Source organism: Desmodus rotundus, chromosome 2 (assembly GCF_022682495.2).
Source record: "Desmodus rotundus isolate HL8 chromosome 2, HLdesRot8A.1, whole genome shotgun sequence".
In the NCBI taxonomy this organism is placed as follows: Eukaryota; Metazoa; Chordata; class Mammalia; order Chiroptera; family Phyllostomidae; genus Desmodus; species Desmodus rotundus.
The window spans coordinates 64,278,595-64,294,994 of NC_071388.1; the positions used below are offsets into that span (position 1 = coordinate 64,278,595).

The following is a 16,400-nucleotide window of genomic DNA, read 5'->3' on the forward strand; positions in this document are numbered from 1 at the left end:
TAACCAAGCTGTGCCATGTTTTGATTCAAGTTTAATAAAAATAACACTCAGCTATCTATAAGTCTCCTTATGGTTTAGAATATTCACTAAGTTCTGTTAAAAAAAGGGAAGTAGTACTTATTTTGACACTGATGCCTGTGTATTTGTCCAAAAAGTGTTGGAAAATTATTGGTAGATTATATTACCAAAGACAAGAGACATCGGGACTGAAGCAGACTGTTGCATAAACATACAAACACGTTCCTTTCCCTTTCCTTCATCACCACCCCTTCCATTTTTAAGTGAGTACTCATTCATTTAACTGACTATAGACAGCAGAATTTCATAGGATTACAGAATTATACATTCAGCATATGACACAATCTCTTTCAGATTTTATTCTATTAAAAAAAAGGCTGTGAGAGCCAAGAGCATTTTTTTCTCTGAATTACCCAATAGTTTCACTGAAAGTTACCAGCTATTTTCAAGTCGAGTGCTACTATCATTATTTCACTTATCTGCTCAAAAGTATTTTCTTGATGTCCTAGAATTAGTTAAGGACTAAAGCTGAGGACAAAAGAAAGCAGAACCCTACAATTTAAATTCACAGTTACCCATAACTTGCTTCAACTATGTCTCCACAGAACTGGAAAACAAACTAATTAAAAGTAATCCTTCCACTACCATCCAACACCATTACCCACACTGAATATAATAAGGTGACTAAGAAGGTAGAGGACATTTAGACATTAGTGGAAAGCAAGGTTTATGGAAAGACGTTATTCCCAGATGTGGAAAATCCCTAGAGATTGACTCTTAAATTAGGAAAAGTGCCTGAAAAAAGGGAAGAGACACAGTGATTTCTAGCTTGCTCACACCCCCAGTGCTCTCTAAGCAAGGTCAGTGAGATGATACAGGGGTGAGGATACCATCTGAAAGGGGTCATGACAACACCTCATCGATCCAGTGCTCCTGAGAAGTAGAGAGGATAATAGATTCCACACAAGCCTACAAACCTGAGCGCTAGGGTTGGAGGGCAGGTGAGGTTAGGACCTAGTGCCATCTGGTGACCCCTTGGCTTGGGAGACTAAGAGATATGAATGCCACTGACTGGTAGTCCACCTGAAGATGTGGCTAAATTGTCCAAGGACTACAAATGCCTAGAGATGCTTGCTGCCCAGGACTGAGTCTTCATCAGTGGTGTGAGTTGGTGCCAGCTCTCTTCCCGCGCCATCCTTATAAAATTCACAGGTCAAGACAAGGTAGAATAGTTGTTGGGCTAACCAAGGAGAAGACTGGCTCCTCATCCACTGGCCCTTTTTATGTTCCCTTGTCTTTGCCTCAGCACTTAGGACAATGTATCTGAAGAGGGAGAGGAGGGGAGTGTTTAATAGCAGAACACACCCCCTTACTCCATGCCACTGTACCCAGACAGTTGCAGCCTGCAAAGGGTGTCTGGAAGGGCAGAACCTTGGTTTTACAATTAGCAGGGCTGAGTCTTAAATTAAAAGAAAGCATACAAACAAAATCATACAGGGTCTGGTCAAGACCTAACAAAAGCACCTGTTAGAGAGAGAAAATACAGTACAGTTTTCAGGACAGGATGGCAGGCGTTCAAAGAAAAATACTTTATGCTTTTTATCCCAATGAATTGAGTCCCCCAAAATGTTTTATTAATACAAATGTAAAAGCATTAATAATAAATGATTATTAAAATACTATGACATTTATTAAGCACTTACTTTGTAACTAAGCATATTTTACAATGTTAACTCATTTAATTGTTAAAATTTTCCAAGGTACTTTATCTATCATTTTACAGATGAACATATTAAAATGAAGAGGAATTAAGGAACTTGCCAAAGCTCTCATACTAGTGTGTACCAAATTTAAAATGTAAGCTCACATTTCCAAGATCATGAACTATTTCTAGGAACAGTACTACATATATATGCACACATACATATGTATTTACATATATGTACTTGTACACATATGTAATTATATATACTATTTGTATATAGAGAAACCTAGTTCTTTAATATAATGTACTATTTTTCATTGTGGGTGGTTTCTAGTGCATCTGTGTGCGGCACCAGAAGAAAATGAAATGTGCTAAAGCTGAAGTTACTCAAGAGATAAAAATGGATAATAGTTTCAACATGGAGGTTGTTATACAGAAGGGAGGAAAACCTTTGTTTAATTTAAATTGCAGTAAAATAGCATACTTAAAAGTCAATTTATAGTTCTTTGTCAGCACGCACATCCAAAATACCACAAGAAATTTCTTTTTTAAAAGACATGTAAGACTTTTTAGTACAACAGCGACTATTTTGACCATCAATAAAGGGATATGGAACAGCCGACTCCACTATGAAAGGATGCCAGCATTGTTGTACTTGGATAATTCACATTCTGCAGAGTGAAAACATCTTCCTGTTAAACAACGGCTGGCTTTTAACTGTTACCACCCTGTGCAAATGCTGAGGAAAGACAGAAAAATTTATTCAAACCATCTGTAAATAAAGCAAGCTCAGGGAATGTATGATAAATATGTATAGTTTGAGATATGTAATATATTCTATTTGAAAACAAAAAGCTATTTCAAGATGCTGCAGTCAAGTGGGACTTGTCACAAATGAACCTCAACCCCTTCCAGGTCCCTCAGCTGAGGGGTTTCGCCATCTTCTGAAATAACGTGCAAGCAGATGGCTGTGAGTCACCACACCCCAGGCTGCCGCACACACGACGCTTCCGCAAACACGTTTATGGAAAGAAGGGAATAATGGCGTTAATGTATGAAAGCAGGTGTGTATATAGTTCATCACGTATCATTTACCAGGTAAAAAGACAAAAGGGGGAAATGCCTTTTTTTCTGAAACTGTTGTTGCTCAAACACTTGTACAATAAATCATAACCTGGTTTGTGAATAGACATTTAATTTGCCTTTGCCTTCTAACTTTTTTATTTCTTCCAACTATATCATATTCAGCTTGTCCATGTTAATAAAATATAAGTACACTCCCTATTCCATACATAAAATTACTTTTCAAGAGATTTTTATAAATATCAATTACCAAAAACTCAATAGGACTAGACACTTTTTGAAACAACATGTGCAAATATGTTTAATTATATTATTTTCACATTTGTTGCCTGAAAGGGGAAAGATTCATATTGGTCACTTAATTTATCTCATTTTAGACAAAAATGGAATATCCTAGAAGGACATTAGAATGCCAAAACTGAGAAGGCCACAATAATGCATCTGAAATGTTTATCTAATTATATACTGCAGTGTTAAAATGGTGTTAGTTCCATAATTTCTTCATGTAAGTCACACTATTTACATACGTCCCTAATCATTAAACATCCCAGTGCTCCTCTGGGACGAGAACCTGTCAGTTTGCCATCAAGAGAGGGACTGAGTTCTAGACTCCTAGATGCAGGGGGGCCCTGTGACTGCCGACCAATAAAATGTGGTAAAAGTGAGACAATGTCAGAAAGTCAGCTAAATAGGTATGTTCCTTGCCCAGAGAGACATACAGTGCATGGAGGAAACAAACAATTAATTAAACATGCAATGATAATGGAGAACTCACAAAGGCTGTGACAGCGCATGTCTAGAATATCGTGGAACACAAAGACTTGGGTCCCATCGCACAGTCGGGACATTAAGGAAAGATTCTGTGGAGAGCATCTGCCACTTAATCTTAGATCTAAGAGACACATAAGTGTTAACTCAAAAAAAGAGAGGGGATAATGTACTCCAGGAAGATGAGACGCATGCGAGAAGACCTCCAGATGGGGGAGAACTGCAAGAAACTTAGAGTGAAGGCAACAGGGACAGAGGGGAGTGGCAATGGGTAAGAATGAGAAGGCCCATGGGGGTCAGATCACAAAGGGCCTTGATTGCTATATTACGGAATCTTGCGTTTATTCTAATGGAAATGGAAAGCTATTGAGAGATTTTAAGCAATGGAGAGTCTTGATCAGTGTGGCATTTTAGAAAAATGCCTCTGCACCCTCTGCGGTAGGAAGATTAGACTGAACAAGGGGCACGGCGAAGCAACAAGCCCACATAGGGACCGTCACAGTAACAGGCCAGAGAAAGTGACTGTCAGAAGCAGCAAAGTGCCTTTATCACCAGAGATATGGGTATCGCTCTGAATGGTCTTTAAGCCATACAAATGTGTTGTAACGAGAACTTGGATATTAGGGTCTGATGCTCCAGAAAGAAATCTTTAGAGAAACAGCTACCTATTTTTAATGAGGGTGTCATCATGAGAGTGGTGGAATGACGGGACACAGAAGTCATCTCCTGATGGGGCAGGCATCCAAGCAGCTCAGGGCTGTGAGAAGAGCTGTCACTCAAGGACTTAACTGGATATGGGAATTACAGCAGTGCATACTGTATCAAAAAGGTAGCTGGGACTTAAATGTCCAACACCGAGAAACTGTTTAAATAAATTATAGTGCACATTTGTTTTAACTGAATATCTAAATAAAAAGCTATTACATGGAAAACTCCACTGTTCAGTGAAGAGAGTAGCTTTTGATTAATATTCCATATCACAAATGCAAAGCAGTATGAGTATGTAGAGAAAGGAAAAACAAAAAAAGAACCATTACTGAGATCTTAACAGTGTGACTATATAGATCATTGGTATTTTTATAATGTCATTCTGGGTAACTTTTTCCCTAAAATTTCCATAGTAACCATGTAGATTACAACTTCATCATAAAAGAACAGTAATAGTATTTTGGTTTAATAGGCTTTCATCTACTTATTAGTGCCCCCTGTTATCTTTAGCAACAATCCTGGAAATAAAATTCTTAATAACTTTCTAGACTAAAAAGAACACATTTTTTAAAAGGCTGAATTTGCTCCAACTAGTGTGGCTCAGTGGATTAAGCACTGGTCTATGAACTGAAAGGTTGCCAGTTCAATTCCAAGTCAGGGCACAGACCTGGGTTGCAGGCCAGGTCCCTGGTAGGGGTTCTTGTGAGAGGTAAGCGATATCTCTCACACGCTGATGATTCTCTCCTTCTTTTTCTCCCTCCCTTGCCCTCTCTCTAAAAGTAAACAAATAAAATCTTTAAAAATACATAAATGAATGGAAACGCTGAATTTAGTCAAACAGGATTGTAAGTGCAGTTACCCAATGCACTTCACAATTATGTAATACATGTCCACATCAAGTTCATACAAGTCTTCATTTTCCTAAAATGACATGAGTTGGTCAACTCCAAAATTCTCCTGTTGTACAGGATTCCATTAATCAAGTACTCTGTGGAACACACTGACAGGAGTAAAACATTAGATCTTCCCTCAAAGAACTTCTAACTTAAATGGGGAAACTGAGATATAAATAGTAATGCTAATGCAGCTTGGAAACTGATTCGTGTGAGAGCAGAGCTGTGAATAGACCATTGTGAAGAATAAGGAAAAGAACTGGTTGATTCTGCCAGGCAATCAGAAGAAAGTTTCACAGAGAGGGTACATTCGAAAATGGCTCGGAGAGATGAGAAGGGCTTGCCAGGCAATCAAAGAAACAACACGTGCAAGACACGTGTTCTTAGTGAGGACACTAAGCAAGTTGAGTGTTTTGGTAATGGCCATGTGAGGCAAGAGTGGCCTGTCCCTCCTGCTAGCTCCTGGGCAGCCCTCTGTGGGCCGGGGAGTGGCATTGCTGATGTGGATGTTGGTGAGTGTAAGACAAATTCAGGGAATTTCCAAGACTAATTAGAAAAGTGGGTGTGTGGAGGAATTGAAGGGAGGGAGGAAGTAAAGGGGGAAGGATTGTGTGAAGCTTTGAATACTGGGCTAAACAGTAAGGCTTGACTCTGAATGCGGAGTGACAGTTACCACATTCGCATGCAAAAGATAATGTGAGTGTGGAGCGCAGACAGAAAAAGGCGAGAGGGAAGAACTGTGAAGATCAGTGCAAAGATATGGTAGTATTTCAAGAGACAGAGAGAGACTGAGGATCTGCCCTAGCCCTGGGCCAATGTTAACAAAGGAACAAAATCAAGGGATACTTTGGAGTTAAAGGGACTGGAGAACAATGTAATTTGAGGAATGATAAAAAGACAATGGAAAAAATAAACAGGATAATTAAGCTGGTTGAAAAATGAGAAGGGTATTTTTTTGTGCGATTTTGCCTATTCCTTTGACTTTTATTTTTAATACGTCAGTGAAGTAATAATGATGGATAATTCTAAATAAGATAGCCACAAGGGAGGAGAAAGAACACATGTGAAACATCAAATGCATAGACAAAGAATGTAGTCTTCAACATGTTCAATCTGAGATGTCCAAATCAAAATACCACGGCGTTCAATGCTACCGTGATAGGTTTGCACATGGATGGATGATTACTAGAAGTAATGGGGTAATCACACTGTAAGGCACAGAAATGTACTATATTGTACACATGAAACTAATATAACCAATATAATATTGTGTACCAACTATACTTCAATTAAAAAGATCTTAAAAAACCACAGTGGTGCTCACTCAATAAAAAGGGCTGGACTGGCTGAACGAATCTGAAAGCCATCAGAATGTAACAGCTGAACCAAGTGGTATGATAGCATAAGGGTGAGGACAGGGAATTTCTATTTGTTGAGTACTTACCCTGTTTCAGGCATCTTATATACATTATTTCATGTATTTTCACAGCAATTGGTAAAATTTCCATCACTGCAGAAAACTTAAGTTTGATAAAGATGGAGAAACCTTTAAATTGTTCATTAGGAGGCTACTTTGAGTAGCCTGATGGAAGCAAAATAGTAGAGGCCGGAACGCAATGCGCTGAGGTGCGAATGGGATTTGGGAAGACAGAAGTGATTAAACACAGTGTAGAAGGAAAGAGTAACTGGAAGGGGTTAACAGTGAAGGGAAAGGAGGACTGTATGAAGAAGAAGGGGCTGGAAAGTCAAGATAGATAAAGGAAAACCAATTTTTTATTGTTTTTGAGCATGGGTGGAAAGAATGACATAAAGAACAGGAAAAAAGAAACTTGCTAAGAAGATACTGGGTACGGACTGTAACGCAGAAGGGGATGGTAAGGAAATAGGTAATTGGAGAGACGGAAAGAAGAATGCTCTGGTATTTCGGAGCTAATAGCACCTCTCAGTTTCTCATTTGCTTTGAATGGTGAGGCCCAGGTGGTCTTTGACCTTAATAAAGAAAGGAGATGCCTTGTTTGTTCTCAATTTTCATGAAGATCCACGGCTTAATAATATTAACTTTAAATGTATGACAATCCAGCTTCCGCTTTTGTCACATAGGAGAAGATTTAACTACTTTAATTTTACAAACTATATGATTTGAATTTGGTAATAACCTCTGACTGATAAAATAGTTCATAAACATTGCAAGTTTTATTTTAATCAACAAAATTCAAGCAGCATAAGCCAGAATTTGTTGTTCATTCAAGAACACTGAAAGGAGATCTTCTGAGGGAAATAATATACTCAGCTTCAGATGATATTAGGAATACAGGAAGTAGTACATGTATCATATAATGTGTCAAGGGCAATAAAATAGTACAAACAACATCATCAAGAATAAGAGAAGAACTCAGATAATGCAGTAATAGCTTTTATGTGGTAGAAATGACAAGTGAAGAATTTGTATATATCAGATATGTATTGCTTGGCAATGTTAAACATACAGGTTAAACACAGTCTAACACACAGATTATTTAGTAACTTAGACAAAAGGACTCCAGCCTAACATCTCAATCAAAATAAAGGTCCATGTAGTCAACACAAAATGAATATACCAAACTCATTCTTCTGCAACATTAGGGAACAAATCATTCTGTGGACTTAATTTAAAAGGACAAGAGAAAATCTATTTTCCATAGACCAAATGCACAAGGAAAACTAAAATACAAAAACACTGGCCATCAATAAAATGTTACAAGATTAGTTAACCAGATATTTACTACATAATCTCCATGTGTTTATAAATGCAATTATCATAAGTGGGTGAATATTAATGCACATTATTTTAGGGTTGCAAGTTCACTGGGATCAATTAACTTAATGTTCTGGTCAACAATATTACTTGATATGTTAATTACCAGGGCTTACTGAGTGATGATACTGGAAAAAGGCTTGTGTGATATGGAAATTACTTCATGTAATAGCATTCTGTAAAGGCTACTTAGGAGTGGAAATTGCCTGATACTAGCAAAAAATGCTAGTGACAACATACCTCCTGTCGGGTTGGTGCTGCATGTGGCCAATCTCCTCTGGGCAATCCTGCAACATGGGCTGGAGCTCCTCCTGCGGGGAGGGGGTCAGGGTAGCCGTGGATTGGTGGCTGTAGGACACGGCAGCTGGAGAAGAAGCTGCTCCTCGAACAGGGGGTGTGGGGCCGCGTTCATCTTCCTCCTCTTCCAGTTCATTTTGTTGTAAATACATCCTCGCTGGTGGCACCGGACAGGCCATTTCCTGGTCATAGCTAAAACAGGGTGTAAGGATGCTCGGATTCACTTCCGGTTACTGGAGTAAACTATGTGCATAGTCAACAGAGTATCAACCTTGAACTGTTTCTTAAATCTGAATGCTTTGAGCCACATTAAGGAGTTATTGTTAAAAAACCAAAACAGTTTACCATCACAAAGGCTTGTGAATTGCTATATATACATTATACATTGTATGTTATATATGTAAGATTTTTTTCTTTGAGAGATTACAGTGTACATTGGACATTTATAGGCTCTGAGAAGACATGAAATAAAAAATCTATTTAATGTAGTTTAATGTAGTACTTCTAAAATATGTTTGATATATTTTCTCCCTCCTACTGAACATGATCTCTTAAGGACAAGTCGAAGACGGTCTTCCACATGACCCAAAAGTGATACGCTAAACTCTAAAAGATACTACTCTGCATCGGAGGGAAACATATTAGACACCGATTTATTTAATCCAATATAACTTACTTTTACTCTAAAATTATAACACATAACTAACTCTTTAGTTGAGCACAAAACAAAGTAGTTAGATTGGACTTAAGATAATGAATGAAAAACATAATAAATAAAATGTTAACTAAAAAAATGCCCATGACTCCTCTTATAGAGTTATATGGAAGCACTAGATCAGGGGTGTCAAACTCACTTTCACCAGGGGCCACATCAGCCTCGCGGTTGCCTTCCAAGGGCCGAATGTAATTTTAGGACTGTATAAATGTAACCACTTCTTAACTAGGGACAAGGAGCATGGTGCTGCCACTGGGTAGAAACAAGGTGCCAAAACGGATAAAATCCGGTGGAGGGCCGGATTCTGCCCACGGGCCTTGTGCTTGCCACCTGCGCTCTAGATGGATCCGGAAGGCATTCATGCCTCTGTCTTTTCTCTTTCCCCAGTGCATATATGGCTACTGGTTGGAACGGCACCGACTACTGCATTGCACACATTATGCTCTCGTTACTCTTTCTCTAGTTCATTTTTCACCGCCTGCTTTTTAAGTGAACTCAGGAAAGTTGAGGATCATAAAACATGATTTCTTTGTATCTTCTTTTACATTACTAATCCCCCACTATCATCTTTCCTGTGTCAACAAATAACATAGCAATTTGTTCATTTATCCACACTAGAAATCTTATAGTTGTCTTTGAATTATTTCTCTCTCTTCTACTTCAAACTCTTTCCCGGTTCATTTCTAGTCTACCTCTAAAAATTCTTTGGAATCTATTCCTCTTTTTAAATCTGTGGCATGTGCTACTTACAATAACGTTTTAATCTCTTTGCCTACAGTCACTCATTCTTCATCCTCATACTGCTTCCAAAACTACTTTGTGATAATACATATCACTCCCAGGTCATTCATTTGCTCCAAAGTAATATGACTCTCATTGCCCAGAAAACACAATCTAAGTGCAAATAAGACATCCAAGTATTTGCATACCTGGCTTACATTTGCCCCCCCAGCTTCCTCTCCCTCCCTACCATGTGTTTCATGTTAGTTCTCTAGAAGCCCACATCTCTGTGTGGTCCCAATGTCCATAAAACCCCTTTGCTTGATTGAGAACCTTCTCATTTGTCAAAGGCAGCAGCCCAGGAAACCTTTCTTCCCAGTTAGGACTCAGTCTTTCCCTTTGGAGCACAGTTGTGTCTACTGTTTTTTGTTTTTTCATCCACTTATTTCATTTCAGTCCTCCTGGGGTGTTTTTTCTTCTTTTTTGGGGGGGGTGAACTAAAATTCTAATTCATGTTGTTATCATGGCCTAGAAAATGAACTTTTAAAAATACAGTCAAACCTCATTATTTGCAGATTCCATATCTGCAAATTCACCTACTTGCTGCAATTTATCTGTAACCCCGAAGTCAATACTCATAGCGCTTTCACGGTCACTCAGCAGACATGTGCACAGAAGGAAAAAACAGGAGCCAGGTGATGAGCACCTGACCAGCAGAGCTCACACAGATGACACTCTGCCTTCTTGTTTCTGCTGTCATACTGTAAACAAGTGTCCTTTTCACGGTCTCTCCAGTGCCACATTGCTCTTTTTATTTGATTTGCATCGGTGACTTCCCTATTTAAAATGGCCCCCAAGAGCATGCAGCCTAGTGTCCCTAAGCAGAAAAAGGCTGTGATGTGCTTTAATGGAGAAAAATATATTAAATAAGCTTTGTTTAGGAATGACTTACAGTGCTGTCGGCTGTGAGTTCAATGTTAATGAATCAACAATACATATTATGATGTCTTTAAACAAAAACACACATAAAACAAAAATTGTTTTGGTTTGGATTGGCTGACAAAACTGTGACCAGAGGCTTGCGGGAACCCACCCCTGCATTTTTCCTAGGAACAATGGCTCAGTATTCGAGAATAAAGGGATTGGGAAACAAAAGCACAGAGGCCTGCTTCCTGGCATGGGTAGAGCTATAAAACTGCTTTGTGTGTCTGTGTCTGTGTGTGTTTGTGTACACAATGAAAGAAGAATGTATTTCTATGGTCGTCACTAAAAAGACTACATTTTCAGGTAGATTTTGTTTCCATCATTAATTCCCTGTTACCTAGTGAGTTGGGAGGGACTGTGTCCAATTCAACGGAATCTAGACTGTGGACAAAGCACACCAACTCCCTGCCTGTTGTCATACGGGCTATTCACACTCGTTAAATCCTTGTGAGGGACAACTTGGTAAAGTTTACATACCTACAGTTTTCAGCATAAAGTGATACCTAAGAATCACTTTTCAGGATACAGTTTTCAGGATACTGCAGCTATGGCATAAATCCACAAGATTATTTTATGAAAATTCGGAGATGTGCGACAGAAGTTCTGATATTTGAAAATCCTAAGATCTCATATGTATTATTATAATGTTATCTCATTGTATATTCATGCTTATATATGTAAATTATATGTATATAATGTAATATATAAATATATATGTAAATTGTCTTTGTGTGTTTGTGTATATACTCATGATTCACGACTCTTAGTTTCAAAAGAAGCTTTGAAGGCACAGATTCCTTTTGTTGGCAATACAGAGGAGGGTTTTTAAGTCCTGCTGACCTATCAGTACTGCTTTATTTGGAGACACATATTCGTGGATCTTCGGAATCAGTCTTGCTTTGGTGATCTGGTTTAACAGTTACTTAGTATGGGTTTAAGAAATCGTATTTCCACTTACATTTGTTCTGACGTTCCTCTTACCTTTCATCTACAGAAAGACTGTACTCTTCACTGTTGCTGTGGGGAGGAGGATGCGCCGGGGGAGGAGGAAGCAGGTCCGCCCAGTTCATGCCGCCCTGTTTTGGGACTTTGGGTGTTCGTGCCCCTTTCTTGTGCCCTTGACTCCCTTGAAAAGAATTAAAATTCAAGTCTTTTATTTCTGGTCTTTAAAATTTATCTATTATTCATGGGTTAGTTATTTTCTGTAAATATGATCTTATAATTCATACATACAGAGAGGAAAACACGCTTTTCTTCATTAATTTTAAACTGAATTTTGTACAATAGAAGATGTACAATTTAACTGCAAAATAAATAGCAAAAAAGCAATAAAACCATAAATGAATTTTACAAGTTATGTCATTAGTGGTGACCCTCTTACAGCAATTAATTGCACTATGGATTATCATCTAAAACAAAGGAGCTGTGGACATATTTTCTGAAGTTCTTTTCCATTATTTAATTACTGGAACTTAAAAATACAATATGATACAGATACGATCTATTAGAGTTCCACCGTTGCATTAAATCACTGAAGATATATAATTTGTACTTGTCCATTGAAAGGTTTTAGGCACAATGAAATTACTAGTTTTTGTCACAATGGCAGGTGCAGATGGAAATAATCGCTGGAAGAACTAATATAACTAACAATAAAAGAAGCATAAAGTGATGCTTAAAAAGGGATGGAAGTGTATTTAGCCACTGTTTCTATAAAATTATTGCTTAGAGTAAAATGATGTTTCTTGCACATTCTTAGAAATTGGAAATAGCCCAATTATTCAAGTGCCCCAGTGTTCATACTGTAGATTTGCAATATTCTTTAAATACAGGGAGCTGTACATTTTAGAGTATTCATTTTAAAATAACGGGTCAAAATCTATTTTGAGATAAAATGGCCTTTATATTCCTCCTCCAATATTGATACATTTTAGATTCATATGAATATAGACAATAATTCCGTAATTATTTCTCTCATCTGATCCCCTAAATTCAGCGAATTGTCTTGGTCTTTTTCATTTTGTTTAACGTCTCTGACACAGCTCCCAGTTGCATGGGTATGAAATAGGTCACACGAGCCGCATGTTTTTCAGTCACGTGAGAAGTTCCAGTCCAATGGCAGTGTGTGTGGGGCCAGACATTCTTGCACTGGTACGCTGCTGCGCCGAGTACGGGCTGAGGGACAGGCTGTCACGGACAAATGATGATTGTCAGGCCTCTGCTTGCGTCTCTATTCTCCCTTCCTGTACTCAGTTGTCCTGTATTGGAATGGCTGAGCACATACTGTGGAGTGGACTATACCTGGCGCCTTCCTCTTGATTTCCTGGCACACACCTACTCTAACAACTCCAGCCATCCTCAGACCTAACATCACAAATCTCTCCTACACTTCATTTGCTTGCTTCCTTCTGTCCCCTAATTACTACCATACTTCACATTTTTGTATCTGTTCATCAAATATTCACAGAATACATAATGATAAATAGCAGCAGAACATCAGAATCTAGTTATCAAAGCTGAGGGGTGGAGAAAGTCATTTGAATATTAATAACCTAGAATCATTTTTCCCATTAAGTTATGATTTTATTTTTTCAAATATTTTATTTATTTATTTTTAGACAGAGGGGAAGGGAGGAAGAAAGAGAAGGAGAGAAACATCAGTGTACAGTTGCCTCTTGCATGCCCCCTACTGGGGACTTGGCCCACAACCCAGGCATGTACCCTGACTGGGAATCGAACTTTTGGTTCACAGGCCGGCACTCAATCTACTCAGCCACACCAGCCAGGGCTAAGTTACGATTTTCTAAGTGGCTAAGAATTCAAAAATGAAATTGCATGAGATGCCAATATTAACATATTTTCCTATGGCTCTCACAAGACCAGATTTTTGAAAAAACAATTTTAATTCAGCGCTTACGTGGAAAAAAAAAGTCATTTGATAAGATTTTAATTGTTAAAAAAATCAAACAACATATGGTAGAATATGAGTAGATCTGAAAAATAAAGAGCTGCTTCTAAGCTTCTTTAATTCAAATATGAAAGAACATAGGGCAGAAAATACAAAATCACCATGCCTTAGTGAGGGAAAAATGAGAAAATGCAAATGCCGTATTTATTACAAAAGAAGGGTAGAGACATTTGGCCAAAAGCACCTAGCAACAGTTTTAGTCCAGATGCTCAAAAGTGATAGCTCTACCCTGTCCTAGGGAAACATAATAGAGTCAAGATCAATTGGTTTTGTTCTCACTGTGGTGTGACTTGCCACACGTTAGTTCTAATAATGAACTGCCTTTAATTAGAAAAACAGGCCTTAAGTACCAGCAAGCTCCCATCTGCAGCCCCTACCAGGAAAACAGCTGGCAAACAGCTGCAGCAGCATGAAGACCACAGGGAAGAGGCTTCCATGAGGTTTCTGAGGTACTTTCAGGCTTAAGTCAGAGGTTGCTTTACGATGCTTTAGAGAAAGAACTGAGGGAACAGGGAGGTTATAAAACCGAGGCCGGTTCTTATTGTGCCTAGTTCTTACCTAGGCTTCACAACACTGTATCCAAGGCTTTTGATTCTGCTCGTGTAAAAATTTTCTGTGCTTTTGTAGTCTTGTTTCAAGTGGTAAAATTTAGCAGATTAACTACATGTGGAGCATATTTTAGTTATACTTTGGCTGGGGGTGAGGGGGTGGTGAAAAAGTTTTAGCAGCTTTTAAAGTCTACATGTTTCTGGCTTTACTACAGCTCCTCAACAAGGAGGAATATAAGATCCTCAATTTTTGTTACCAAACAGAACATAAAATGGTTTAGTGAATGAATAGTCCTTCCAACTGCAGAGACAAGACCCATGCCTGGGTGATTAAAATGATATAAAGTGACAGACATGTCACATACACACATCAGTTCATTAGCACTCAACTCATAATGGTGGAATGCACCACCTGTCCGCAAGGAGATGTTGACTCACCAGATGTACTGCTGCCCCGGTCGGAACTATTGTAGGATCCTCCTGTATTCTGGTCATATGATTGGTTGTATGGGATAGTTGGAGGAATTGTATCATTTGCTCGATAATCTAGACATTTTGGATAAAAAAATTAAACATTTATTTTCTCTTTGGTGTCCCAATCATTTACCAACAATTACCTTTAAATCATCATGTTGATCACTTGCTAAGATGTACCTAAGTATTCCAGAGGAAAAGTCGAGAAAAAATAAAGACGTTTAAACATGTCTCCTCTAAAATTTATAAAATACAAATTCTTTGCATCCTCTTCTTTACATGAATTAGACTAACATAGATGTGAACCAATACTATGAGACACTATTTCTTCTCTTTAAATTACTTATAAATCAGCTATGAAGGAAATCAGAGTTGCTTAACTTCTTATCTTTGTAAATATAGTAACAAAATCATTTTAGCAATAAGAAACCAGGAAAATACCATGTATTTGAATCATAAAATAATAAGTAAAAAAAGCAAACTAAAACTTATTGGCAAGATTGTATCTAATAAAAATATATCCATGATAAGAAAACAAAGTATTTCAATCTGCCACAGAGGCGGAAGGGAAAATCCAAATGATAAACTCGCCACTGGAATGTAGTGAGTAATAATCTGTCAGTCTAGTTGCACGCCAGGTCTTTATTGTATTTGGACATACCCGGTCTGTTTACAAGCAGTGTGAACAATAAATCAAAGCTCTGAAATATTTGTACAGAGGACTGCCAGACCTTTCCCAAGCCCACGGTGAAGCCATATACCATGGAGGAATAACGTAGCAACATTCTGAATTTCCACCGTGAACACTATGATTGCATAACAGCCCTATTCATCTTTGTCAGACTTTGTCATGAACTTGTCCAAGAGTCTTAATAAATATTTATTGAATTGGATTATGCCAATCAAGTGATTTCTTATGCTGGGAAAAAAGCAACATGAATGGATTATTAAATTAAAACATACAACACTAACTTAATCAAACAAAATACTGGGCTTAAGCTATCTTTTGTAATCTCTAACTGTAATCTGTTTTATTTTTTTGAAAAAAGAGGTCACAACTCAAGTCTAACTAAAATAAATCTATGTCTCTAATTATCTACAATAAAATGTATCTTTTACCCGGACACTTGTACAAAATTACTCCATCTATGCCATTTAGAGCAATCCCTTTTTCTTTATGGTACATCTTTGCAAATCATGTTATTAAAGCCCTGGCCTGAAGGACTACAAAGAAATCAAATCCCAGCCTCTTCAAACTCACACATATTACAATGGAGAAACATTCCCCTCTGGCCATAAAAATACCATTCTGCTGCGACAAGTTAACACTAAACTCAATTTATTTCAGGCTCTATCCTGACAGACTTCAATCAGGTCAACCAAAGAAACTTAGGTTCTAAAATCATACAGTGCAGCAGTCTTAGTAACCACACGAGGGGAGAGAGATACGACAAATTGAACCACTTCTCTGATTCAATGTAATTATTTTTCTTCAGTTTGATATAAAAAATGCCATTCATTTATATGACCATATAGAAGCAATTATCTTCCATCCTTGAGTAGAAAAATGGGATAGTCTATTTATTTAAATTGTGAGGTATTGTGATGGTTGTACATCTGCCTTATGAATAAAAGATTGTCTGTCCTAAGCAATCCCTCACCTACGATTAAATTTAAATTAATCTCAAAACCATTTGAAAATAGTTATATTTATTTTAAAATCAA

The 16,400-nt window shown here is 37.8% G+C and overlaps 1 protein-coding gene across 4 annotated transcripts in view; it reads right to left on the reverse strand.

Moving 5' to 3' along the window:
• ROBO1 (roundabout guidance receptor 1) overlaps nucleotides 1-16,400 on the reverse strand; it is a 400,095-nt gene that overhangs the window by 20,666 nt on the left and 363,029 nt on the right. For all 4 annotated transcript variants that reach the window (XM_053918273.2, XM_053918271.2, XM_053918272.2 and 1 more), the window contains 3 exons: nucleotides 14,640-14,747; nucleotides 11,667-11,811; nucleotides 8,210-8,458 (listed from right to left, as the gene is read on the reverse strand). In XM_053918273.2, coding sequence (XP_053774248.1) covers nucleotides 8,210-8,458; nucleotides 11,667-11,811; nucleotides 14,640-14,747 — 502 coding nt within the window. The remainder of the gene's footprint in view (nucleotides 1-8,209; nucleotides 8,459-11,666; nucleotides 11,812-14,639; nucleotides 14,748-16,400) is intronic.